Source organism: Plodia interpunctella, chromosome 13, assembly GCF_027563975.2.
Source record: "Plodia interpunctella isolate USDA-ARS_2022_Savannah chromosome 13, ilPloInte3.2, whole genome shotgun sequence".
Taxonomy (NCBI): domain Eukaryota; kingdom Metazoa; phylum Arthropoda; class Insecta; order Lepidoptera; family Pyralidae; genus Plodia; species Plodia interpunctella.
This window is the reverse complement of record NC_071306.1, coordinates 3,945,934-3,972,307: the sequence shown is the minus strand read 5'-3', so window position 1 is coordinate 3,972,307 and position 26,374 is coordinate 3,945,934. Positions and strand designations below refer to the sequence as shown.

General features: G+C 36.1%; 3 protein-coding genes across 9 annotated transcripts; 1 reads left to right on the top strand and 2 right to left on the bottom strand.

The window, feature by feature from the left end:
- Nucleotides 1-250: 250 nt before the first annotated feature.
- Nucleotides 251-2,555, top strand: LOC128674873 (uncharacterized). The gene is made up of 4 exons (XM_053753853.1): nucleotides 251-922; nucleotides 1,017-1,266; nucleotides 1,558-1,704; nucleotides 2,179-2,555. Exons 1-4 carry the CDS (start codon nucleotides 356-358, stop codon nucleotides 2,238-2,240), a joined length of 1,026 nt encoding a protein of 341 aa, XP_053609828.1. The 5' UTR covers nucleotides 251-355; the 3' UTR covers nucleotides 2,241-2,555.
- On the bottom strand, nucleotides 2,551-7,027 carry LOC128674872 (uncharacterized protein). Of its 4 annotated transcripts, XM_053753850.1 has the most exons (8): nucleotides 6,887-7,027; nucleotides 5,834-5,908; nucleotides 5,617-5,744; nucleotides 4,755-4,961; nucleotides 4,263-4,467; nucleotides 3,849-4,000; nucleotides 3,368-3,577; nucleotides 2,551-3,099 (listed from the first exon to the last, which is right to left on the bottom strand). In XM_053753850.1, the coding sequence occupies exons 2-8, from the start codon at nucleotides 5,880-5,882 to the stop codon at nucleotides 2,920-2,922; spliced, it is 1,131 nt and encodes a 376-aa protein (XP_053609825.1). In that variant the 5' UTR covers nucleotides 5,883-5,908; nucleotides 6,887-7,027; the 3' UTR covers nucleotides 2,551-2,919. The 4 variants fall into 4 exon arrangements, with proteins under 4 accessions (XP_053609825.1, XP_053609826.1, XP_053609824.1 ...); XM_053753851.1 differs by lacking the exon at nucleotides 6,887-7,027 and having other exon boundaries at nucleotides 5,625-5,744; nucleotides 5,834-5,853; XM_053753849.1 differs by lacking the exons at nucleotides 5,834-5,908; nucleotides 6,887-7,027 and having other exon boundaries at nucleotides 5,617-5,827.
- A 17-nt stretch (nucleotides 7,028-7,044) lies between these two features.
- On the bottom strand, nucleotides 7,045-26,038 carry LOC128674871 (uncharacterized). 4 transcript variants are annotated; one of them, XM_053753844.2, is made up of 17 exons: nucleotides 25,914-26,038; nucleotides 25,017-25,170; nucleotides 19,811-19,871; nucleotides 19,478-19,634; nucleotides 18,224-18,379; nucleotides 17,617-17,815; nucleotides 12,688-12,848; nucleotides 11,974-12,105; nucleotides 11,604-11,783; nucleotides 10,923-11,255; nucleotides 10,127-10,823; nucleotides 9,743-9,876; nucleotides 9,311-9,469; nucleotides 8,932-9,110; nucleotides 8,691-8,823; nucleotides 8,487-8,601; nucleotides 7,045-8,405 (listed from the first exon to the last, which is right to left on the bottom strand). In XM_053753844.2, the coding sequence occupies exons 2-17, from the start codon at nucleotides 25,093-25,095 to the stop codon at nucleotides 7,045-7,047; spliced, it is 4,236 nt and encodes a 1,411-aa protein (XP_053609819.1). In that variant the 5' UTR covers nucleotides 25,096-25,170; nucleotides 25,914-26,038. The 4 variants fall into 4 exon arrangements, with proteins under 4 accessions (XP_053609819.1, XP_053609820.1, XP_053609821.1 ...); XM_053753845.2 differs by having other exon boundaries at nucleotides 19,487-19,634; XM_053753846.2 differs by lacking the exons at nucleotides 9,743-9,876; nucleotides 10,127-10,823.
- Nucleotides 26,039-26,374: the final 336 nt, after the last annotated feature.

The following is a 26,374-nucleotide window of genomic DNA, read 5'->3' as shown; positions in this document are numbered from 1 at the left end:
TTTGGATAAAGGATTTTATTATCACGTGTTGAATGCAACAAGATCTATCTGACGTGTCGTCTGGGGATCATAATGCGACCATTGTTTTTAAATTCTTACCGGATGTTGAGAATCTGGGACCCACGGAACAAGGAACCCTAAATACCTACTTATTTGTTGTTGAACACCACCTATATGGTCTATTTTTGTACCTATTTATTTGATAGATACTGGCAAAATACGTTTTTTGTGACATTCACAATCCAAACTTACCATTTTGACGTAACTTTTTGGTTTTTTATGTTTATTTGGAAACTCTTGATTCGAGAATTTTAATTATATTATTATGATCTTTTTTAATACTGTGATATAAGTGATGGCGAGTGATATTGAGAAGGGAAACTTTGGCGATAGCGCCCAGAATGAGCACATTAAAGATTTGAACGAAAAACAATCTAATCATGTTTTTGACGGAGCAGGCGAAAATATACAGTACCATAGTGACACCGACTCTCAGGGGTCGAGGAAAAGCAAGACTCGATACATAAACCCCGCCATTTATATCGAGACAGTAGAAGCTTCTCGGTCAGTGACGTCACTGCACGCGGAGAGCTCATGTCTGGAAGTGACTCCCCACCCTCACACCTCGTACCGAAGTAACTCCACGCCTTTTCTCAGCGGACGCAATTCAAGCTCGGACTCTTCAACCAGTGTTCAAAGAAAGTCTTGCCGATTGGTTGAGGATGATCAGTTATCCGGAGATGATGAGGAAGAAGAAGACACGCCACGTAACCATCGCACCTATCGCGAAGACCCGCAGGACACGTTCAGACTGTCAGTTGCCTCGCTATCGACTACCACTACGGCTAAGGAGGAGCGCGAACGTAACGAAAAGAAGAAACAAGAGGCGTTTAAGCAGTGGCTCGAACGAAAGGAACAAGAAGTTTGTACTATTTTTCACGAAACATTTAGGTATCTGTGTTTTTATGTGCATATTAATTAATGAAAAATGTTTTAATAAAATTATCTTTTATCAGCGACGCCAAAAACTGCGCATGGAAAAGATGAAGAACCAACCAGTACCCACCACGAGCACTGAACAGCGCGAGGAATCTTATCGGCAATGGCTCGAGCGAAAGCGAACTCAGACCGAGCGCCGGCGAGCGGAGGAGATCATGCGGCGGTACCGGGAGAACGAGCGGTTAGAGCGAGAGCGCATCAAACGCGAGCAGGAGCGCTGCGAGAAGCTGAATGACTGGTTCCGAAAGAAAGAGGAGGATATCAAAGGTTATGTTTGTATTATGTTTTATACTAAGTAAGGAATCAGAAGTACAGTCCATCTAGGGAAAGCGGTCACCGACGCGGAATGGACGCCTTTTGTACTAAATGTGTCACGCATTCTTCTCACGCCCTTAAAACTCCTCAGTAGTTTTTAGGGAAAACCATGGTAATACATCGATATGTGCAATGAAATCCACTTGAAGCGGTTTTTTCTCTGTATATTCATTTACGTTTGAATAATTGAGAAAAAAAATCATATGTATGTAGTTCAAAATGATGACTGTATTATGAATGCAGCAATGAAAACCCGTGAGGAACGCAAGTCTGCGCGCGCAGCCCTGGACGAGGAGAAGCGACGCGCGAACGGGGACCGCGCGTACCGCGACTGGCTGCGCACGAGCAAGCACAAGCCGCTGCCCGTCCCGCTCAATCAGGGCGAGCTCAGTAAGTCACTTCACTATTAACTACAAAATTATCTGCGCCAACGGTTTTGATCCCGTGTGAATATTGGTATACAGTACCTTATGTATCTCATAAGGCTGTTCGGTGGCTCATCTAAATCTACTAGATTGATTTAGATGAGGATCTAAATCAATCTAGTAGATTTAGATGAGGTAGTAACAAACAATAGTACATTTACATATTCATGACTGGATAACTCGCATTTTTGTAATAAATGAGTATATACATAATGCGGACTTAAGTCGATGGCATTTCTACTACCAAACACAGAGAGTATGTACTTAGTGGTTGTGTGGTTTTATGCACATGAACTTTTTTTGCAGTGTACCTAGGCAGTTTTCATGTGTACGTCAAATTATTTTAATGTTTAAACCAACATTTCAAATACCTATCATTTATTAGCGTAGAGAAGGAAATATCTACCTGGTTTAAGATTTATTCATTTATTACCAACAGGCATGCGTGGCTCTGTCTCTCAAATGTACATAAACCCGATCCCTTGGCAGTCTCCTACTTGATGATGACCGTCTGTACATCCGTCTATGCTGAGAAACGACGGTTAGATAATGTACCATTTTTTAAATATTTAACTAATTTATTTTAGCGATATACAATAATAAAATACACAATGACTACTGGCTATTGTGTATTTTCAAAATCAAGGAGATTGATTGTGTTCAAGTAGCGGTACCTATTGATTAGTAAAAATGTATTTTAGAATAAATTTTAATTTTTAGATTAACATTTTCTCAGGATTATTAAATACGTATCAGGGCTTTTCTCATAAATGTATTTTATTAGTTTGGTTAAAATAAAAGAAGATTGTACTTTAAGTTGTTTTTAATTCCCTAATTAATTTCAAATAGGGTCCCATCAAGTACAAACAATATGTACCATAAAAAATGACGTTAAAATAGTGAATTTCCATTCAATGTTTCTATACATTTACAAATGCAACTAAATAATATTGCTATTGCAATAAGTGCAGCATAAGAAGCCTCTATTATTCTATCCCAAATACAGACACCCTGCTTTTAAAAAATCATCTACCTAGTTACGAGCCACAGCCATTCAAGACTACATATGTATGTCTAAATTCTACATTGTTTTTTATGCGTCGTCGTCGAGTCGAGGGGTTATTTATCATAACGTCGATTCTTTGACATTTTGAGATCTCCGAACAATATTGATTTTGCTTCAATACACTTCCTCTTCTTCCTTTAGCCGTAGTATGTCAGACTTGTTCATGAAGTAGTAGGAGGGCTGTCGACCCTTCAGGTCCTTAAGGACTCGCTTGGCTCCCGCTCGGATCAGCAGTCTGCTTAGCGACTCAATCTTCTCTACTCCCATCGCGTAATGCAAAGGCGTGCGTTCCAACTGTAAAAGTATGAGAAGAATTTCTATTAGCGAATACCTGTGGCGAATACCAAGGGTTCTTAGTGAATTTAACATCGCATTTATGTGACTATAAATAAGGCAAGTGCTTCAGATAAATTATTCTGCCTTTTTTGGGTCAAACACAAAATAGTTTTAAATGTCAACCATAAATCGGTTTATGAAATTTAGCTGTTGAAATAGCTTCGGGATGTAGCACACATTAGTTTGCTTTTGCACACTGATTAAAGAACTAGTTACTGCTACATACGTTATCTCCAATCCGTAGCAGTTCAGCATACGTTTGCGCCAGATAGGCCACGATCTCTTCATTCTGGGCTAGCACAGCGATGTGAAGCGCAGTTCTGCCGAAGGTGTTCTGACTGCGAGCCAGTGTGCGCCCACCCTCAGCTGACAGCATCTCCTGAACTGCTGGCAGATCACCATGTCGCACGGCGCCGTGGAGGGCCTCGCGCGACTCCTGACAAGTTGTGTTATTGTAGCGATAAAACGATACATAAAGCATAAGAAGTCTCATGGCGTGGCACGTGTATACATATCTATACTTTATATGGTCAGATTTTTTCGTTGTCTTAGGGTTGTCCTTGCATCATTAGCTATTGGCAGATATCTCGACTAATGTAATTTGAATCGGATGGCTGCTAGATAAGTCCTTTGTCACAACCGGGACACATATTGTTAAGGTTAGTAATTTGCTAACTAAAGATTCATCACTACTTCAACAATTTTACCTCAAAGGCTGGTATGGAGGCGAGTAGACTGCCCATCTGGCTGTCCCCTCGCTGCGCGATCACGTCTGTTATCGTCACGCCCTCCTCATCCACCACGTCTAAAATGTGGTCGTAACCTTCCAGTAACAGCTCCATTATCTTTTCAGAGTTCCCTAGAAATATATCGGTATTTGAAACCACAAAAACTACAATGTTAGTGGAGCCTAAAGATGTATTTTACTGTACTCGTAGAAGCAGTTGATTATTTAGTATCTAATTTCAATCAAGGTACTACTGCTACGGTTCTGCTACAGCTTTGATAGAATGATATTACAAAATCTGATGCTATCCTTCGAGATATATAGGTACGAGTAGGTAGGTATATAGTTTATTTACACGTTGCAGGTGTCTTACAAATTAACAAGTGAGTCTTACCTCTCGCGGCGAGATGCAGCACCCATCTGTCGATTTCGGCGGTGTTGTCCAGAATGTTGGCCTGTATGGAGACGTCCCGTGCGGTGCGGTACAGCTCGTCTCTGTAGGCCAGGCTGATGTCAGACTCTTGGAGAAGTTGGAACAGAGCGTTGCGGGTGTGAGTTCTAGCGGCAGCAAAGTGCAGCATGGATTGGCCGTGTTCATCCTTTAAGCAAGTATATGGCGAAATTAGGTTTATTCAGGTTAAGAAAAAAGTCTATATTTTTATAGTAATATATTTAGCTTCAATATTCTAAATCAATTTTTATAATAGGTACTTACAATAGTTATAGATAGAAGAACGAAGGAGCAGCATGACCTATGTATGTATGCATGCTGTATGTGACTATGACTATGACCATCATACAATCGCAAATGGTATATATGAGTTACCTCTCTACCTTTCTGCTTGCTTCTCCACTTACAATACAGAGAAGGGAGAACATAACTTACTCTATTAGCACTACTGAAGGCTGTCTCCGGACCATCGGGGCTCACTTCGGGCTGGGGGTCAACTGTCACGACATCTATAGGGCGGTGTTTGGTGGCAGTCTTGGTGGCGCTGCGAGCGACCTTAGCCGTCATCTTGGGGACGTCGACCTCTGGCGGCGGCTGCATGTTCTCCACCTCTGCAGCCTGACGAGTCACCATCAGATTCTCCTGTTACAAATGGCCAGTATGTGATTTAAATTTGGATTTATATTGTGCCGGAATTTGAAAAATGTATAGGTACTGAATTCAAATTGTATACTAAATTAAATGATAAGACAGATAAAATGAGTTGGTTATTTAGCGCCGGTAGTCACATCTGGCCTTCTTCTATTATTAAGTTTACATTAATAAAATGATACTCGATCGAACAGGTCTCGTCTCTTGGAACCCCGGTTTCGTCTCTAGGAACTCCTCGCGGAGCAAGTACATTTAACTAAGCTAAAACGTCTTATTAATTCAAGTTATTGATTGTTTATTCCAGAAATGTAAGCCACATTAATAGACCGCGCGCAATACCTGTAATAATGGTTATGGGCCTATAGGCTCTAAGGCTTGATACCCTTGTACCTACATAGCGAGGTCGTTAATATCCACAGACATAAATACTCTTTAATAATGTGCGACAAATATATAAATAAATAGTCTGATTACAATAAAAAATCTGATTGATAAACACTGCGAGTTCGTAGCTTGCTACGTAATACTTTTTTCCAGTAGAACTTCGTAGCATCATTATTACAATATTTAAAACGATGTAATATTCCTAAGTAATTTAAATTACTTGTATATTTATACAAATAATGAAAAAATATTTATAGCTCACCTGCGTACCTAAGTGAGGTTTTTCTTGATCGGGAAAATTGTGGAGGAAACTCGCTAGGAACGCGACGGGGTCCTTGGGTTTTACGTTAGCCACTTCGGTCAGACCTTTGATCAAAGGATCGCCGAGAGCTGCAAAAACGTCATCCACGTAACCGTCTTTGTCATTTTGAAACAATTCCATTGCAACTTCACTTATAAATAAATGATATCGCGCTTACACTTTGCCAGGTATCTGCCTTCGTCGGTTTGAAAGATGGGAATGTCCATGTGGCCATTAGCAGCTCGGCTCGTACCTGAAACCGATCAATTATTCAGCGTGACGGAGTTGGCCTTGCCGCGCTAGTGTGGGTTCGACATGTGTTCGTACTATAGGGTTACCATGAGAAAGTCCTGAGAAAAATGATTCTCTTTGAATCCTAAGATTTTGCTGCAATATAGATAACAAATTTCTTCCATACTATTTGTGCAATAACATCAAAGTCTAAGTCTAAGCTGTTTTAGTAATAATATTTAAACACTATTCTATTTTCTACAAAATCTGCCGGCCGTAATCCCGAGAATTGCCTAAAAATCCTGAGATCTCAGGACAATTTTGGAGTTATGGTAACCCTATCCGTACACAGCACATTGTCAGAGCGGGGTGGTGGGACTGCCTGCTTTTGGTGGAAAAATGTACAATGTTCGATTAATGGGTGGTCATAATTGATATGACCTACTAGTATCGATCCTTGCCGTGTCATTACGGAACTGAACCTGATATTGATAAGTATTATTGCAGTTTAATAGTTGTGTACTGATTATTTTCATGGCTTTCAGTCATTAGTTAAATTTCTGATTTTAGAGAAGCATAGCTGTATGTCTATTACTCGTTAAGATAAAAATGAAGTCGATGGTTTTTAATTTTATTTAATCAAAATATTTTAAAAAATATATATAGTTTTAAATTTAATAAAACGTATAACAATATTTCATTTCGTTGATGAAATCAAATGTCCTTTGGCTAGGGATTTGTAATTGTTGTTAGTAAAGTGTACATATATTAATTCCAGCTATATATTTATAAGTAAGTACAGTAGATCTAAGACTACACACACATAATATCTAATGTTGGAAAGACAAGATTGGCTGGTGGTGAGCGTGCAATAAAATGTTAAGCAAATGTTAAAATTGTTTGGTGTAGAAGCGTGAACGTTGCAATTACGTCACTCACTATGCAACTCACACGGACACGCGAACTCAAAATTTCCACGAAAACCCTTATTGATACTAACCTAAAATATAGATAGATGATTACAGATATATAGTTGTTGTTCATCTTCAGCCTGTTTTACCACCACCTAAATCTTTCCAACATTCGATTTACTAAGAAAATAAAGGTGTAAATATAGTGATTAGTCAGTTACTAATTAAAGCTAATTAATTGTTCATTTTAGAATTTAGGATGTTTTTCCGGACTTTCCAAATCAGCTAAGCTGCTCCGTTTTCGTCTAAAAATATTTGTTAGCATTGTTGCAATGTGCGCTGAATTTTGCAATGATAAATCTTTCTCTAAATGCAGTAAGTTTGAAGAAGCAGTCGAGAAATCATTGAAACAATTTGTCTCTGTAGTGCTCAGACATTGGTAGTTACTTATTCTAACTATATCTGCACTTAAAGTTTCTCGATACTGCAGTCCTCTCATTGCACATAAATGCTTCATATTATCCGAATCTTTGGACAGGCCAGGAAAGTTGATAATGAGGCTGAATCTTATTCCTGCACCCAAAAATGTTGGCCTGCTGCTCAAGTGCCCAAGTTTTGGATCCCAGACAAAATCAAGTCTTTGATGCAGATGCGACATAATGAAAGACATTTTACTAAACGGAAGACCTATCTCTCCTGGGGAATCCGTAGGTGTTGATACGAGTACACGTAAGTGGTCATGCACATTAATCCAAATTGCAATAGTTTTATCATCAGTTACAAAAACACCGCGCCCGTACGGCCAGTGTCGACCATGCAAGCGAGTACAGTCATCAATTTCTTCCCTGTCGCATAATGCTATTAATAATCCACTAGAAGCTAAGGCAGCGCATATTTCAGAAGGTTTTTCTAAAACCTCATTTAAAGTATAATAAGTTCCACCTTTTTGATCAGATTCTGGATTAGATTGTTCACTAAACTTAGCAAAATCATCTTGCAATAATATAGTTGTTATAATTCTTTCAATGGTTTCCAATTTTCCTACCTTTAAGTTCAATGGTAATTCAAAGCCGTTCAAGTTTCTGGAACACTCAATAGTACCGGAAAGTACAAACTCATCATTTGTATCTATATTTAATTCTACAAGTGGTTCTGATGCTGAAGTCGTCGATTGTATTTTGGCAAAGTCAGATTGAGGATGTATTTGTAAATCCGAGTTGACGTTGATGTTGTGTAAATCTTTTATTAAGGGAAGTAAAAATTCATGGAAAACTTCATAAACATAATAATCTGGCGCAGTTATGCCTCCAGGAAAGTCTTCTTCGACAGTTTGAATAATATTTCTATTGTCTGGTAATTTTTTCACAGCTGGCCAGATTACGTCAAAAAGATCATGGTCAAGTTTCGTTGTTCTGTGTTTAATTATTTCAAAAATCGACCGTTTAAGGAATCTTCCTAGAACTAGCGGTGGCGTGGCTCTATTGGACGATGCTGAAAGTGGAGTTCGAACCGGCCTTGCAGACGCTAAAAGCCGGTAACAACGCTCGAGGGTGTCCAGGGCTTCTGGAGTATCCAAAGCGCGGCGGGACGATACACGGTCCTCAGGAACTATACACACTCAATGATTACATATGTCACAATAATATTATCATAAAAGTTATTTTATGACTAAATTCATACATTACTTACTTTTATCTGACAACATTTCTTGGGCAAATTCTTCTGTTATGCCGTAATCAGTCATTAATTGACTAAACGGGAGCAAGTCAGGATTTTTCAAATAATCCTCTGCCGTTCGTCCATTCTGTAAATGTAATATATGTGAATTACTATGTTTTCATTAATCAGATGATCAGACATATTATTTTTAATTGAAAATTTAATGATTCATACGTCATCTAGATCTTTTGAATTGGCACCAAGTTGCTGCAATAAATTGTAATAATGTCCATTATCTGGGAGAACGGCGGCATAATGCAAGGAAGTTCTTCCTTCAAAATCCACTGCAGATAGTGTTTCCGGGAATCTGTATAACAAAAATAAAAGAATATAATTGTAATACCCCAAGAGGTGTGATTGTAATGGAATGATTACATAATAATCTTTTAAAATGTATTATGTACATTGTACTCACCTTCCTCCTAAATATTTCATTATATTTGTTTTCCCGAATACAGTGGCCACGTGTAGAGGAGTAGCACCATTTGGCGATATGGGGTCTCGTGCTATTGCAAACTTTCTTCTGTCTAAAGCTGCTTGTAGATCTCTAATATTTCCTTCTCTAGCCGCCAAGTGAACTCTGTTGATTTTTTGCTGAGAATGATGAGCATTCAATTAATGAATTACCTGTGGTAAATACCTGATTGAATAAATATAAATATTTAAAGACTTTTCGATTTACATGGATGGAAGATCGATGGATGAAGTAAATACTATCTAGATAATGACATATTAAGAATGTTAAAATATATGTGTTCATGTATGTGTAATTAATATTAAACTGTTATATTTACCATATACGTAGGAACATTGTCCAAGAATGCTTGTAACTCTGAGTTTCTTGATCTTCTGCCTACCAGTCTTGAGCCCTCACCATTTAATACCAAAGTGGCTAACATTTCCATATTCGCACTGTTTATTAATTCTGTGATTTCAGGATCTATTTCATGATCCTGTGGAATTAATGAATGAAATGGTTAGTTGTGCAAAAATCCTTGATTTTAACAGTGAAAGGCATCGCGGGCTAACTTCAGTAAAAACATATAACTAAGAAGCTCGCAAATCATCATGACACAGTGGTTTTAAGAAGTGTCTCTGTGCGCACAAAGTGCTAGTTACTTCTACTTATTCTAAGAACAGCACAACCAACTATTGAATTTACATATTACCTTCGAATATCAGTCGTTGTAACATGCTTGTCGTAACATTTACTGAATTATACTTACAACAACAAGAACGTCGCCATGAACAGAATCTTCTCTTTGTGCTATACTTGCATCTTGCGAGTCCTGCTCAGCTTCACCACTAATAATGCCTGATATTAGACTTTCTTGCATATTTCGGCCGTTGGTGTCGTTTCCTTAATTAGCAAATAATTAAAAAATATTGAACTTGTCAGGGACCCTTGTTTAACTGATGAAAAGTATTAAGTTATGTTTTGATTGTTGCGTGTAAAGTGCCAGAAGAGATATCTGTGTTACCTCTCTTGGTACTTTCTGTGTCAACTGTTTTATTTGCCATTTTATTATATGTAATATTGTTTTCTGGGTGTGTATCTCCTTGAACTTGTACATCGTCATCATCTTCGCCGTCATCATTATTTAATTTACCTTCATTTCCTGTGACATCAGAATCTTCTTCTGTTGCATTTTCTTCCTCGTGATCTTTCCCATCTGCTGTTTCCTCATTTTCATCGTTTTGATTAGTGTGACTATTTTCTTTCTCATCATTTTTGTCATCATTACTATGTTCTTCAGTACGTGAAATATCTTCTTCATACATATTTTTGTGTTCTGTTTTGTTGTCATCGTTTTCATCAAAATCTTGATCTGCATGATCGTTTTCATTTTCATTGTTAACCAACTCATTTTCACTTTCATTTGCATTTTCATCTGAAACAATAGACTTCTCTACGTTATTTTCAGATACATCATGTTCAACATTATCATTCTGTTCATTGTGGCCATCTTCAGAAACATGCTTATCTTCATAATTAGAATCACGTTTTTCCTCCACTTTTTCACTATCGGAAAAATGTTTTTCTTCGTCTTTGTCATCTTCGGAATGTTGTTTATATTCATGGGCTTCGTGGTCATCAACAGGATTCTTTTCATCATGTTGATTTTCTTCGTGGTCATCAACAGGATCCTCTTCATCATGTTGATCTTCTTCGTGGTCATCAACAGGATCCTCTTCATCATGTTGATCTTCTTCGTGGTCATCAACAGGATCCTCTTCATCATGTTGATTTTCTTCTTTTTCAGTTTCATCAGTATTTCCATCAGTATTTTCCTGTACTTCCTCATCCTAAAATGCATAAAATGAATATACATGCAAATGTTAACCAAGAAGCAAAGCAAATAAATTGTAAAGACATTCCGTGAACGCATCTCATGCATATCTCACCTTTGTATGATCTACTTGTTTATCTAAGTCCGGTAAATCTTTTATGAATTCTCGAGTGCTACTAGCTTTCATAGCTTTAGTAGTATGAGTATCAGTGCTATCTGATACGGTTTGTGTATTATTCTTGGATGATATATTTTCATTTGATGCTTTTAAATTCTTCCTCCTGGATTTCTTATTCAATTCTTGTATAACCTCCGTATCTAGCAGTTTCCAGTCCCACGATGATGGATAAGCACTTGAAGGAGTTCTAGGTGCATCGGGTATCGCTTTTAGGTTAGATTTATCTATTTCCTGGGGTCTATTTATATAATACCCTGGAGTCTTATTTTTCTAGAAAGTAAATATAGTAGAGAAAGTTAGAAAGTATTTCTTATTTGTGATTGAAAAAAAGTATTATAAAAATAAGTGTGACCGATATCAGCAGAGAGAAGTGATGAGGTTGAGGTAGATAAGCGTGATAATATTTGTTTTATTAAGATAATTTTTCCACATTGTGATTAGGAACAATAAAATTGAATATTGTGAGAAAATCAGATCTTATCACAAACTCGAAATTAAATGAAAGATTTTGAATAGATACAACTTTTCTTAACTTTATTAACTAACTTATCCAGTTGTGGTCAGCAAAAATATGTGATTTTCGATAGGTCTAAGAGGAGGTTAGTGTTGAAGACTCACGTTATCTGTGGCGGCCTCATCAGCTCCCATGCTGACGAGCATGTTGTACGTGTGCTGCTCGTCTCTGACAGTGGCTGCGTAGTGGAGCGGAGTGCGACCGTCGTTATCGATGTCGTTGATGCCTTGTGGGTATCTGTCGGCGATGTACCGGAGTATACCCCCGTGGCCGAGACCAGCAGCCTAGAAAAAAATGTTTACTTTTTATTCTGAATTTAATTTGCCCGTCTCAATATAACTATAATTTTCTCCTACTACAAGTTTACCTACTACTAACTAACTAATGGCTGAAGGTGATGATTGAACAGATCACAAGGAAATTTATATAAAACGAGTGTTATGTTTTATTAAAATTAGTAAGAGTAACACTTACCTTATGCATGACTGTCATATTATGGGCGTCCCTGCTGGACAGCGCTTGCGGAGGCACCGGGTCTCCCGCGTGCTTCATGAGGCCTTCAAGGTCATTCTGTATCACGGAGCTGTGGATTTCTCGGACTGTATTCTGAAATACGTGATACCAAATCATTAAGATAATATTTTCCATGTCTTCTATTTCTATTATTCATATTATTATTATAAAGAGGTAAGAGTTTGTGAGTTTAGGTATATGTTTGAGGCGGGTAATCTCCGAAACTACGGAACAGATTTCAAAAATTATTTCACCATTAGAAAGGTACATTATCCAAGATTGTTATAGGCTATATTTTATCTCTTTAACATTTCCACGGGAGCGAAGACCCCGGCAACATCTAGTAGTTTATAAAAGTACATTTATTTTTAGTAGGTCGTTATTTCTAAATATTTACAAAATCCCCAGAAGCTTCACAGGTATCTTTTCGCATCCTAATTCTAAATTAAATAATACTAGCGGCCCGTTCCGACTTCGCTCGGGTAAAAACTAAATAAATTATACACCTATACTTTTACGAATCACACTATCTATTGGTGAAAAGTGCAAGAAAATCCGTGCAGTAGTGCGGTTTTGAGTTTATCGCACAGACAGACGCGGCAGAGGACTTTGTTTTATAATATGTAGGGATTTACCAAAGCTACAAATTACTAGAGCATTTCATAACTTACTGACCATGATATAAGGCACGGCTTCCAGGAACTTCTTGACCACAGGCTGGCTAGACACCTCGCTGAGCAGCCGCGCGCCGTGCCCCTCCCACACCACGCGCTGAAGACGCGCCATGTCGCAGTCGTGACACCATATTCGGATGTTGTGGCGTTTTATCACCAAACCTTTGAACAAGTTGCCGATTTCGACGATGACTATTTTGTGGAAACATTTTACTCGAAAGAAAGAAAATAATAAAAAATATTATTAGCAACAAATTTCAATGTTTTTTTTTTTATATATTAAATATGAACGGGAACCTTTCGAAATTCATTGCAATATCGCCGCTATTATCGCAGCATGAGGTGAGAAGTGCAGGGTAACTCTATTTGTGAATTATACATTTTTAAGAAAAATCCAATTTAGGTATGTGGCATGAACTATGAAATCTCTCAACTCTTCATTTCACAATTTCCTACTAAAAATAACGTCAGTATACGCAGAAATGCAATCAATAAAAAAGTTCAAGGTGGTCATTTACAAAAGGAAAAGAAAGGTTTTCATATGAATTATTAAAGTAGTTGAGTTGAGGGTTACTGCGATTTTTTCACCCCATTTAACGGCTTCGTAATAGTGCTACTGTTATCTTGAATCGGTGGAAATATCTGTTTGGCTTGCCATCAACCAAACAGAAAGTTTTGATACTTATTGAAACAAGGGGAAGCGTTAGCTCCGTTACACATGTCTTATTTTGAAGATTTTTTTGAATTCGTGAATATTCTTAAATATTGTGTGTGTAGTATAGGTATCCTAATACGGATACCTATACTTGTACCTGTGTCTTTTTACTCATATTGAAGTATGAATGAAAATAACTAGAAAAATATATTTTTATGGTACTTTTTACATAACCCCGAATGTTATGAATCCTCTCAGAGTAAATTAAAATATTTTAATAATAATTACACAATAACAAAACACTGGTCGTAAGCACTCTTACTACTGCTGAAGAAAACCTAATTTAAAAAATCAAATGAATGTCTAAATAAAGAATACAGATGATGCTGTCTATCTGGATGTGGGCGGCTCAAACTGATTTTGTCGATACATAGATAATTAATATTTTACAGTAAACGCCAATGTAAAATACAAAGTACTTCATGAATACTGTGTTCTAATTATCGGTCGATACCATAGCTTTAGGTATTATTAGTGTGATAGACATCGGAAGGCACGTGTGAGCTAGACCTAATGGTTTGATGGGCTGGTGCGTGCCACCCAACGAATCACATTGATTTCTAACAATCAAATGGGGTTGAATGTGTCACCTGTGTAATTGAACGCATGTCCCCATTTCCAGAATCGTCTCTAATATTAAAATCTAGGTATTGGGTTATATTGAATTGGAAACGTAGATCTATAAGTTATAATGATATAGTTTGATCAAATTCACTTATATGTCTGAGTTTGTATACTTACGTATCGTGAGGTAGCATTTTTCGTATAGATAGTGACTGTTGTAAAAAGTGTTTTTTATATAGTTTCTCATAATTATTAGTAGGTATTTTTTAATCCTGAATGTCAATTAGGGTTTATGTATAAGGGATCGCAGTTTTAACATAAAAATATTTTTTTTATTGTGAAACTTTACACGTGTTCCATATTCATAAGTAGGTAGTTCTAAAGTGACATATCGCATTCAACACGTAACTATTTCTTATTTTATGCACGCAAGTAAAAATAATTGCATGCAATATAATTTTTACAACAAATGAATTAATGATGTATGACAGGTAACTATATTCATAAGTTTTTCTATACCGCCTGATTCAGTCAGCTGACGTGGCGTGGCTTGACAGGACAATAATGTAAGTACTGTCTCCTCGCGCCGGTGTCAAGGGCAGCCTACATTATTCAGGTAGCCTGAACAGACAGACAGCTTTCAATGTTTAATGACGAATCGATCGCCATACACCTGTCAGCCGGCCCCACTTGTCTTTATGTGGGATATCGATTACACTTCCAAGTTATTTGTTATTTTTAATCGAATTGAGAATCGATTTTATATTTATAGGAGACTAGTTGTTATTCGTAGCTCCGATCGCGGTAGCATATTAGTTTGACCACGGTTTATAAACTACATCTATTCCAAATTTTAACAAAATCGGCCCAGGTAAACATGGTATCCAGGTAACTATACAATGCATGCAAAAAAAGCAATAGACATACATAATTTTTAATATTAGTATGGACATGGTTTGTACACTATCTTATGTTAGAATCATGAATGCCAGCATTCTGGGCATGTTGCCTCGATGCGGCACGTTTGAGGAGTAGTTTTTTATTTGTATGTATGTTGATAATTATTGACAATATACATTTTGAAAACCTGGTTATAAGTCTGCAGACTTATAACTTATCTGCAACACTGTACGAAATGTAATTTTTAAAATTGTACAATTATGGAAGAAAAATAGATCAATGTCATATTTTTAAACAAACTTTAGCAGTTGAAAACTATGTGTTGCGCCAAATTGAAATTCGGCGTGCACTGCAGGCCCAATATAACATTACGTCAAACATAACTTTTCGAGGTGAACTCTGCAATTCTAATTTGAATACATTTACGAGTATTTATGTACCGTACAATATAATAGGTAAAGGTTTGAGTATTTTGTTTTTGATTTAGTAGGTACCTATTAAACTCGATATATCTCATACATCACTTAATTCATTTACAATAATTTGTAATAAGACAGTGAGGTAATTTGTAATAAGAACTTTCAGAAGCAACAAGTTTGCGTGTGCAACGTTCCGAGATTAACATAATCGAAACTTTTCTAAACACAGCTCTAGTCGATAAAAATCTTTGTAGAATTCCTCTACCTTTGTTGATTGTATCGGCATTGTATACTTTCATATACACGGACTCAATACAAATAAGTTCACCAAGAATGTTTTAGATATCGCATGAATAATGCGATAACATTTGAGATTAGAGTGACTTATTTTAAGGGTTAAAACGTAATAAGGTGGGCGTCAACTTTACATTATGGAGGTTCCATAAAAAATAAATATTCATGACCACGCAACGCCGCGCCTTCGGAAGCCAAGCCTTTATCTGCACGCTAATAAAATATGCGAGCCAAGAGTGCCGCTTTGACGAATGCACGTCACACCAGATTCTAATCAGACTAATTATTTTGTTGAAAGATCGATGATTGTAACGACAAAAGTGTTTATTTATTAATCAATGTTATATTAGAATTACATAAATATATACACTAGATAAATATACTTTTGAGAAGATTATATCTTGTAAATTTAAAACAAAAAGATATTGATCCGGTATTTTATCTATAATGTTGGTAACCTATTACATACCAAAATCATGTAATGATCTAACATAAAACACTTATTACTTACTTATAAAATTGGTTCTAGAATTGTCACAGGTGAAATAAAATAAATAATAATCCATAAAGTATGTGTTTTTTATGTAACCATTTTTTACATAGCGTATAAACTTTAATTTATTATGCTTTTACTTGATTAACGACCCGGTAAAGCTAATGTAATGTACGGCTCGAGGCATCTGAATGAAGAAAACATATTATTCTTGATGTGATATAATTTATCATCTGCTGTTAAAATATCAAATTAGTTTTCCACTACAACTTACAATTGTATGAGGTCGAATGGGCAAACTAGTTAGTTTGCCTTCGTCCGAGATAAAATGATGGTTACAATAAATTTACAAGTGAACCATTTGAAAGTACCTGCTTGCAGGGAAATTTATTAACTTTTCCGGCAATTTCAACAATTTTTTTTGTATCTACTCATGTTATTAGATTTTCAAGTGATTGAGGATGTAATAAATTAATATATAATCTCGCTAAATCTAACCCTTCTATTCTGGAGATAATAAAAACAAGTAAATTGAATTTGGGATCGCGTCAGATCGGGCCGGGCGGGAGTTGATAGGTTAAAGGATTTTGATGAAATTAGGTATAGTAATGGATAATACAAGACATAGACAACTTTTGTCCCGAAAGTCCTACGGGACTCGTCCGAACAGATCCACGGGGAGTAGCTAGTATTACACCAAAATAATTAAACATCACAATTTACGAAAAATTTCATGAACAAGAATTTCTTAGCAGTGAAATATGGCTTAAGGTTAACTAAGATTACAAGTTAGAAATAAGGTTTTATGACTATAAAATAAGGTTATTTTAGCCTAGTTTATGTTTTGACCTCAAGTCTCATTAGCACTTTTATTACCCACCGACATTTTAGTCAATTGTTTTTACAAAAAAAACAGCTTCAATTTAACTACCGACACAAAATAAGGGAGTACATATACATATGGATAAGCATATAAGATTCAAACTCAAAAAGTTAATTTTCCATCTTGACATGATCGGGGATCGAACCCTAGATCCATAGTATTTATTTATAAAGTAATATAATAGTAAAATATTTCTAGAAACAAAAAGGTAAGGCATTTGCCCACAAGTGGAACATTTAGATTATAAAAACATGGTTTTTCACAGATATGTCTATTTAATCAACGTTTTTACTAAAATGCTGCCACTTTATGTATATAGTTGTATATTGTAGTTGAAATCTGAAATTTCATGTAAAAATCGAGTTTCAAAAGTCAAGTTTTTTTAAATGTTTCCTGCCATACATGTACGCTAGTACAAATTTTATTCATCACTTTAGAAATTTTATGTGGATGATTTAGTTTATAATTTCATTAATTAATTTATAATAATTTTTAAATGTTTACCTGCTCACAACTATTGAATTTATCAATGGTGGAAACTACAATATGTGTTATTATTATCTTTCTTTATGTTTGAGGCATTTGTATGCTTCTCAAATAAATATAATTAATAGTTACAAACAACAAAAATATAATTAATAGTTATGAAAAAAATGTCTGACCTGGTGGGTTCTTAGTTTCCCTGGCCATGTCGGGCGAGATGGGCAGCGCCAGCAGAGTGCGCGCGGGGCCGCGGTAATGGGCCGGCGTCCTGCCGGCCGCGTCCCGCGCGCCCCGCGCCGCCCCCGCACCCTCCAGCAGCGACGCCGCATGTGCTTCGTCCCTACACACCGCTGCGTAGTGCAAAGGAGTACGGCCTGCCTGAAGATGATGATGGTGATGTTGATAAGGAGGACACGTCATTTTTAAACATTTACTTTTTATAGGTATGTTTATATCAAAAGCACAGGAAGGAAAGTAAGCTTGTGGAGGAAAGTTTTAAAAATCGAATCTTTTATCTCTTTCAACATTGAAGTATTGAATCTCGTTCATTTCTAAGCATAACCCACACATATAAACATGAAAATTCATAGGTTTCGACTTAAGTCGGAACCTGTGTACATTTAAATTCTTCGAGCTCAATAACTACTTAATACATGGCGTGCGCGTTAATTGATCCTAACATACAAATTCGGCTTTACTATCGCATATAAAATTTCGTCTCGTATGTAATGTCCAACAATTGCATTCACTTGTAACATAATATAATATACCATACTTGCTACTCACAGAATCCTTCTGATGCACGAGCATGGGATTCTGGCTGACGAGCCACTCGGCGATGTCCAGGTAGTCGTAGAATATCGCCTTGTGTAGCAGCCCGACTCCGGCTTCATCGCGGCACATCAGGTACTTTCGACGGTTGTATTCAGAGTCCAGGAGCTCCTAGAAATAAGCCGTCTTAGAAGCCAGATCGGCATTTTGGTTAGTGTAGGTGCCAGTGACAAGTGCAGGTGTTAAGTGAGTACTAGGACTTGTACTAATAAGTGCATGTCCAGATTGTGTTCTTAACACTTGAATTTAGCACTAAATAAAATGTAAACTGGGCTTTCCACTCTCTTATTTATACAAATATTTAAATGGATCATATCGTTTCAAAATACATATTTACATTACAAATTAGAGGGCGGTAGACTTAACAAGTACAATATTAGCTAAGATAAATTAGCCCAGTAATGGAATAATAATATTTGGATCAAAATATATTTCTCCACTATTTAGGGTAATAAATTTTAGATCGTATAGGTCGCGTAGCACGTGCGTAGCATTGTCGTAGAAGTCGCGTAGCAAATCGTAGCTTATCCTACGAGATAGTGCTACGACCTAAGAGACAAGTCTAGTTTGGAATAAAAACGAATAAAGTTTTGTATACCTTTATTAAATTGACAACATTTTTATATAAATATATATAGCTATATTAGGAATCCCTTATGAGGTAGAAAAAGCTAAGAATCACTAAACCAGAATGTCAGTTTAGGTTAGTGTATAATTATTGACAGAATTTAAATTATTAAATAGTGATAAATTCTACCTGATTTTTGTTATATTGCGGGCCGAGAAGCTGTTAGTACATTCTATATTTTTCTTTGAGTTTTAGACCAGCGTGTAAGAATTTTACATTTCACGCAAAAGACATAATGTCTTTAGCATATTCAGGAAAATGGGCAGAAACCAAAACTCTACGTCATGTCTCTCTGGATGGTAATATGTAGGATGTCACACTAGGCCACTAGGGTAAGCAGCTCGCGTGACCGGGGTAGAGCCTTCGCAGACTGAGGCTAACCCCGCGTCCTCATTGAGACAACGCAACGCAGCGCTACGCTAACGTCAACATTTGGCGTGTGGTGTATATGGCTGTGTCCGGTATAGACTATATAGGACACTGTAATAATATCAATATATTTCATATTATCGCATCGCGCCGCTTTGTCCCAATGAGGATAACACGTAAGACAACCATGCCTAGAGGGAAGCTCCTCGTACCAGTAATACCTGTAGTTCCGCGAGCGAGCCCCTCTCAACCGCAGCGTGGAGGGCGTCGCACTTGGCCACCAGGGTGGGCAGGTGGTGTGACAGGGGCAGGGACTCTGCTTCTGACAGCAGTCGGTGCCCCTGCCCCGCTAGCACTGCTCGCTCCAGTCTGACATGAAGGTCAAGTAATTCGTAAAATATATTATACAAAATAAATTGAATGGTTTTTTAAAATTCTTTTTATTTTTTTTAAATATCTGCTTAGGTATATAAGTTCGAAAATAGTTACTATGAAGGATTTTTTTCAAAAGATTTTGCGAAATTAGTTAATAATATTCGAGTTACCTGTTGGCGGCCCCTCCTCTAGCCCACTGCCGCAGCTGAGCGGCAGTTACTACGCCAAGTACTGAAAACAAACTCAAACGTCAGTAAATCTTCATTCTTATTAAAATAAATATTATGTAAATAAATATTTTGATTAGATTGATTGAAATATTTTGGCAAAATATACATATTTCTCGCAGTCGTATTTTAAAACAAGTGGTGTTTGTCTTTCATGTTCAACTTTTGATCGTTGTAAAAACCCTTTGTGGTATAATTTGCACACTGCATTTCATTTCTATGATTTGATCACAGATATAAAAACATTGATATAATACACGTTTTATATATTGAAATATTGTATTTTTGAAAAGAAAGGCACTGTCGCTAAAAACAGTTGTGCGGTAAATAGAGGACTGAGCATAAGGAAGGTAACTGCCGTTTGCGTCCAGTTATCACGGTCTCTGATCGCACCTCGATCTGCTGATAAACTTACATACAGAGTGTCCCGTTCATTTTTATTGTATTTTTCTTATAAGTATTTATATTTTTTCGAGCAGTGACACCTTATGTATTCGCCTGTTATCTTCGGGATATAACTGCTTCAAGGCTACTGCTTGGTGAATCCATTTAGCGTAATGTGATATTCAGTAGCTCAGCAATTAAGTACGATAATTAGAATTAAACCTACATGTGAATCAAATTATTAGATCTTAGTGGAAAGAAGCAAAAGGCAATATATGTAGGATATACGAATATATGAATGGAATACAATAAATATGAATTAGAACAACCTGTTGAAAAGATTAAACTTAAATGCTAATTTCTTATCACAAAGATCTTTGATAATGCATTAGGCTGTCTATTCACTAATACCTTTTCTAAAGAGTTTTATGAAATCCTTTCTATGGCTGTTACTTGTAATAACGGAGTAATACTAATATATTTCTTTTATGTATGGTACTACCCTTAGTTCTCTACATTTACATGTAGGTTTATTTTTTTTAAAATTTTATTTTAAGGGTATTAAGTATGTATTTTTATGAAAAAGTGTAGAGAACTTGCATTTCCTGATTAAATGAACATACAAAGTTTTGTAAGTATAGCAAGCTTTAAAAGATTGCAGAAAGTAGCCAGCCATTACGAGTTGGCAGATTTATAGTTCATTTCTAGCCTATTTCAAGCTCACAGGCGTGGGTGCCTCAACTGAACTTAGGCATTGCGACCCTGCTAAGTGAATTATTTGCAATCTTAGCAGATACGAGTGTATTTTATTGCAGAATGGACGGAAACTCGGTTACAATCTTTGTGATAAATATATAGTGCTCGTGGTCCACCCAGATAAACTTCACAGGTGAATTTCGACCAACGCCCGATTTTGTTTACATTTAGGGTATCTTGGGTTTAGATTTCGGAACTACGATGTCGTGGATATTTTGTGATAGATAAGTTTTTCAAGCCTTCCTCTTTATATCTCTATAGCTATAAGGCTATCGACAAATGTTCAATTCAAGTGGAAAAATAATTCGTGCAAAATAAAATTCGGCATCCCTGATTCAGACCATTGGCACACATATCATCCTTGAAGACATCAAGCCAGCATTTCTTTGGTTTGTCTCTTCTGCCAGGGCCAAGCGGGAGCGGCATAGCCGGAAATTTGTTCCCTAAGTAGTGTAAGTTTATAAAGACATTTTCGCTGTCTTTTAAAATTAATAAAACAGTAAAACTAAAATATGGCAGACAATGAGCTAACAAATTTACAATACGTATCCTCTAATTAAACTTTTTTCGGGGTATTTATTTGTATCATATAATTGTAGGCACATATCTCTCTACATATTCGCCTTAGTATAAATATCACATAGCATGTTTGAAGTAAAAATAACGTGTAACTTTTTTATTACAATTTACCACGGGGTAATTTATGCATTTTCCACAAAATGTCATCTAATATTTTACATACAGTTGCACGTAATTACTTAACCACTTGGAGCATTTCCAATGCACACAAAACACCACTAAAATGACCTTAAAATTTGCATAAACAAGAACTTGATATGTTTATTCATCATTGTTTTACGTATTATTTATACTCCACATTTTACTACATATTTATTACGTGTTCTACAGAAATGTCTCAAATTATAATTTTGAATTTTGTTTTCTCGTATATTAACTCTCGTATAAATTTTCTTATATATTTTTTCCCTTTGTTTAGTTGCACTTTATGGCACCACCTTGCTAACTCTGTTTGGTCTACTGGTTGATTGGTATAGAATGCCATATGGCGTTAACTCCACCTTTTGTATATATTTTTTTTGTAATTTTGTGCAATAAAATTCTTAAATAAAAAAATATGGTAGGTACTGTCAATTAATAAAATAAATTAGACAAAATTCGAATATCTTTATATTCGATTAAAACCAGGGCAGAAAAGATACAAAATAATTGAAAACACATGGCATAGCAAGCCTTATAATTTAAATTAGAGGGTGTCCATTTGAAGGCATAATTGTAAATTTCATCAAAATTACATACACAAAAATGTAATTCTTATCTGATCTGGCGAGGTAAATAATATGTTATTAAGCATTTATTAAAAACGTAATTTCCATGAAACCAAAATATAAGCGGAATATCGTATTTTCTTGTCCTTACATAATTTTAAAAAAGAGTAGTGTCTATCTAACAAAAACTACTGGCCAGATTTTTGTACAGTTTCATCATTAGATGGTGTGATTCCTGAGAAAAATTTAGTTGTATAAATTAATAATTGTTGCAACCGAAGCTGGAGCGGGCTTGTTCGATATAATTGAATACTGTATATAATTTCGTGTCAATCTTTTTCATAGCAATAAGATAAAAACATGAATTACATATACAAAACATTCAAAGATTATACATAGCTTTTAGATAATGAAAAACATTACAGTCATTATATTTATTGTTGCGGATGGTTGATAGCGTTAATAAAAATGGTATCGAACTACGTGTTGGAGCCTAAGCGGCTGACGGATTAAATATTCAGGCTAGGCTTCGACATGGAAATTAGGTCTTTAGCTACAATACATGTGGATAATTGCCGGAGCGGGTGAACAGCCTGGTCGTCGAACCTCATCAATATTTGTGTTCATTGCGCACGATACTTTGTCACAGGTAACCCGGCGTCCTGAATGAGAGACGGCACGCTGCACGATGTGACGCGCCGCCATTTGTGTTGTTTGATTACGGTGCAGGCGCAAGTAAATAAAAACATTTAATCGCGCTGCTTTGCCGCTTTCGGCGTTCATCTAGGTCGCCGGGTGACGTATGGTGAACTAACTGCTTTATTGGACGCTAAATATCAACGTGAACTAATAATACATATACATTTACGAAATAACTTATGGGAAATTAAGCAGAGAAAGCAGAGAAACAAATTTCAGGCGCTCCAATCTCCAAATTTACTTTAGTTAAATTAAACTGTATGTCATTGAAAACATTCGATTCATTTGGAAACAAGAATTCATATCAAAATTACCTATTGATTTACTAATACGATTAGGTGATCTCCTGAGTCAAAGAAACGAACAAAAAATCTTGACTAAAATGGTTAAAAACTATTTAAGTTAGTGTTAAGTTACATAAGTAGTATCGCATTTGTACCGCGACTTATGCCCCGTTTATGCAAAACGTTTTGTGCACGCTAAGGTCGCTCGTAGTCCACTCACGATTATCGGTTACTTTTTCTTGTTACACTCATTATTTCCTTGTACTCAACCTTTACCATTATTTTGTATAATTCACAATTGCTATATTAAGGTCATTGCAGTAATCAATATAGAACAAGCTGTCGGTATCGATGAGAAACGGGGTATTCGTTTAGTAGTGTAGGGAAGGACATATTGATTGGTTTTGTCTGCCTATTGAATTATTAAATCATAATATAAATGTACCCAGTTAGCTATTCATTAAATTAAAAATATAAGCAACAATTTCAAAATATGTCCCTGCAATTATAGAACAATTTGTACATTAGGTACTATTACATAGATTTGATTCTTGATGCTTGTTGCAAGGTGCATTTTACTCTGAACCAAACTAACTTTAGATGGAAAATGGAAAACATTTTCGTTGTAAAATACTTAGTTTAAATGTTCAATGAGATTCTTATTTTTGAAGCGTTTTTTCAGAAATTTGCCTTGATTATCAAAGCTACAAAGTACTATAATTTTAGGGTAAAAGAAAGATAAATTTTCCTTTCATCAGCACTTGATCACAATCATAATATGTTTCAGTATACCTTTTGACCATGTACTTTATTGTGTACTTACATGTTATATTACTGATAAAAAATTATACATAAATTTATATTTAAAAAATGGTAAGCCCTTCTGGCATAATAGGGACCAACACTGTTTGAATGAGTTTCTTTCGGCATTTCTTCTCAGCAGTGGTCGTTCCGAAATGCTAGTAGTTTATAGCTTTGGTAAACATCATTTAATTTAGAATATGACGTGAAAAAGTGCCTGTGAAGGCCTAATTTCTGAATAAATGATTTGATTTTGATTTTGATTTTGATCTCCACTTTGCACAGTCTTCGGCATCCTTAGTAGTCAGACAATTTAAAGAATTAGTAACAACCAACTACTAGATAACTATAATAAGAAACAAAATATGAAATAGTGAGTTGTCGACATATACGAGCATCGTCAACATTACAAATCGTTCCTAATTTTGTAAAACGCCTGCTGAAGGAAGGCACGCGATCCCGTTGTTTGGACGTTCTCTCTTTCTTGTGTTTATGTTTAGTCCTGCCAAGTTTTTTTATTACCATCGCAATTTTGCTGTCTAGACCAAAGAACAGGGAGGGCAATATGGTTGTAAAGTGAAGTTAAATTGCATTTGTATAGCAAAAATTTGGAAGATAGCGAGTATTTATTGCGCTCATGTGCTACTTTTTTCTGTACAGGCTATGCTCAGGATTTTCGGGATCCTAGCCATCCTCTTGAAAGCTCTATCTTATACAGACGTATTATTTCACAAGTTGGATTGATGATTCCCGAAATTACCAAAGAATGGCCTCAAACACAAGAATTAGTAAATTACTAAAATATTTAGTGGCTAGTGGCGTACGGGACCAGTTGGACGCGAGTCACTATCCTTCTAGACCATGACATCAGATGTATATTTCTTGCTGCTACTCGCGTCTTATGAATTTGACAAGAATCGATAATACCAAGTTTCATACGTTTGGGCGGGCTGTAGTGCACGTAGATACCGTTTTTCTTGTTGGCTCTCTCCGACAGCCACTTCTTCACGCTCTCCATTGCAAACCCAGTTGGACTTGATTACAAGTCATCATTAATCTTTCTTTAGTTTCAGAAGCACTTTCGAAGTTGTAACTGTAATTGGCGAAAATTAATATATTTTGTAGTTTCACCTGTGTAAATTATTATCGTTACAGTAGGAAATTAAAATGACTGCATGGATTTTCATGCGGTTTTCAACAATAGAAAATTCCTGAGGAAAGTTTATGTGTATAATTTTTTTCTAGCAACGGGCCGCTAGGTAATATATACAACATACTTATATAAATATGTTGTAACGAATAATCTAGTCTAGAAAATATATTCAATAACAAATATTTACCCTGAAGCGGTGGTGATGTATGTTTAATTTAGTCTCGCTTCCGATGATGGAAAATATCGTGAGGAAACTTGCACTCTGGTTGATTATCAACTTGTGTGTGAAATGGAGAAGGCAACGGCAAACCACTCCATTAATCGTGCTAAGAAAGTCGTGGTGATTCATTACGTAATGACTACAACCTCGTATTCCTCGTGTTGTGGTCTACCTATGAATAAGAAGATTTACGCTGACTGGCCTGACTGTAGTTATTTTATTCTTGCGAGCTCGTAATTAAAGAGTTCGTACATACGAGTGCAAACAGGTTTTTCTAATATTATTCTGCACTGCAATTTTTTAATTTATAATTTTTTTACACAAATACCTTAGTATATAAACTCTTAGTAAGCTCTTGGAAGACATCATAATGAAAATATAATAAATAAACTCTCCTTTACTGGAAATCGGTTAACAATATTTTTTACCGAAAGAAACACAATTAAAATAGATAGTCACCAACCTTAGAACCAAGCAGCGACAATACTGGACGACGTTCTTCTAATGACAAATATTATTTAAAGGTAACATCGCACTGGATAACCACGGCCATGAGTACGGAGCAGGTGTGCAGTCAACTGATACTTGGTACTTGACACGATTACTGTACTGCGTCCTAACGACGACGCCACAATAGGTACACCCTACACAACAGTTTGTGAATAAGGCTTTATCAGCATGCCTCATTTTCTTAAACACTTCGAAGTTTAAAAATAAAAAAGGCTTTTCAAATTTTGCTATCAGCAGAAACTCAATTCTCGCGCGTCCCAATCGGACTGCGATTATATTGTTATTTAATTGTCTTTATTATCTCCTGACTCGGAGAGTTAAATTTTTTCACTAACAAAAATTTATTAAGATACAGTGCACAAGCGCAGAGCCTAAGTAAAGGGGATAGCCAGAGATGATGAAGCGCTGTGGATG

Bases quoted from the DNA above. Each gene is read 5' to 3' on its own strand.
- LOC128674873 (XM_053753853.1), top strand. From the start codon at position 356: ATGGCGAGTGATATTGAGAAGGGAAACTTTGGCGATAGCGCCCAGAAT. The intron at 923-1,016 runs GTTTGTACTATT...ATCTTTTATCAG, and splicing joins TCGAACGAAAGGAACAAGAA to CGACGCCAAAAACTGCGCAT. The intron at 1,705-2,178 runs GTAAGTCACTTC...TATTACCAACAG, and splicing joins GCTCAATCAGGGCGAGCTCA to GCATGCGTGGCTCTGTCTCT.
- LOC128674872 (XM_053753849.1), bottom strand. From the start codon at position 5,796: ATGGAATTGTTTCAAAATGACAAAGACGGTTACGTGGATGACGTTTTT. The intron at 4,001-4,262 runs GTAAGACTCACT...ATATATTTCTAG, and splicing joins GCTGCATCTCGCCGCGAGAG to GGAACTCTGAAAAGATAATG. The intron at 3,100-3,367 runs GTATGTAGCAGT...ATACTTTTACAG, and splicing joins TGCTACGGATTGGAGATAAC to TTGGAACGCACGCCTTTGCA.
- LOC128674871 (XM_053753844.2), bottom strand. From the start codon at position 25,095: ATGGAGAGCGTGAAGAAGTGGCTGTCGGAGAGAGCCAACAAGAAAAAC. The intron at 8,824-8,931 runs GTGAGTACAATG...TTTGTTATACAG, and splicing joins ATGAAATATTTAGGAGGAAG to ATTCCCGGAAACACTATCTG. The intron at 8,602-8,690 runs GTATGAATCATT...TTACATTTACAG, and splicing joins ATTCAAAAGATCTAGATGAC to AATGGACGAACGGCAGAGGA.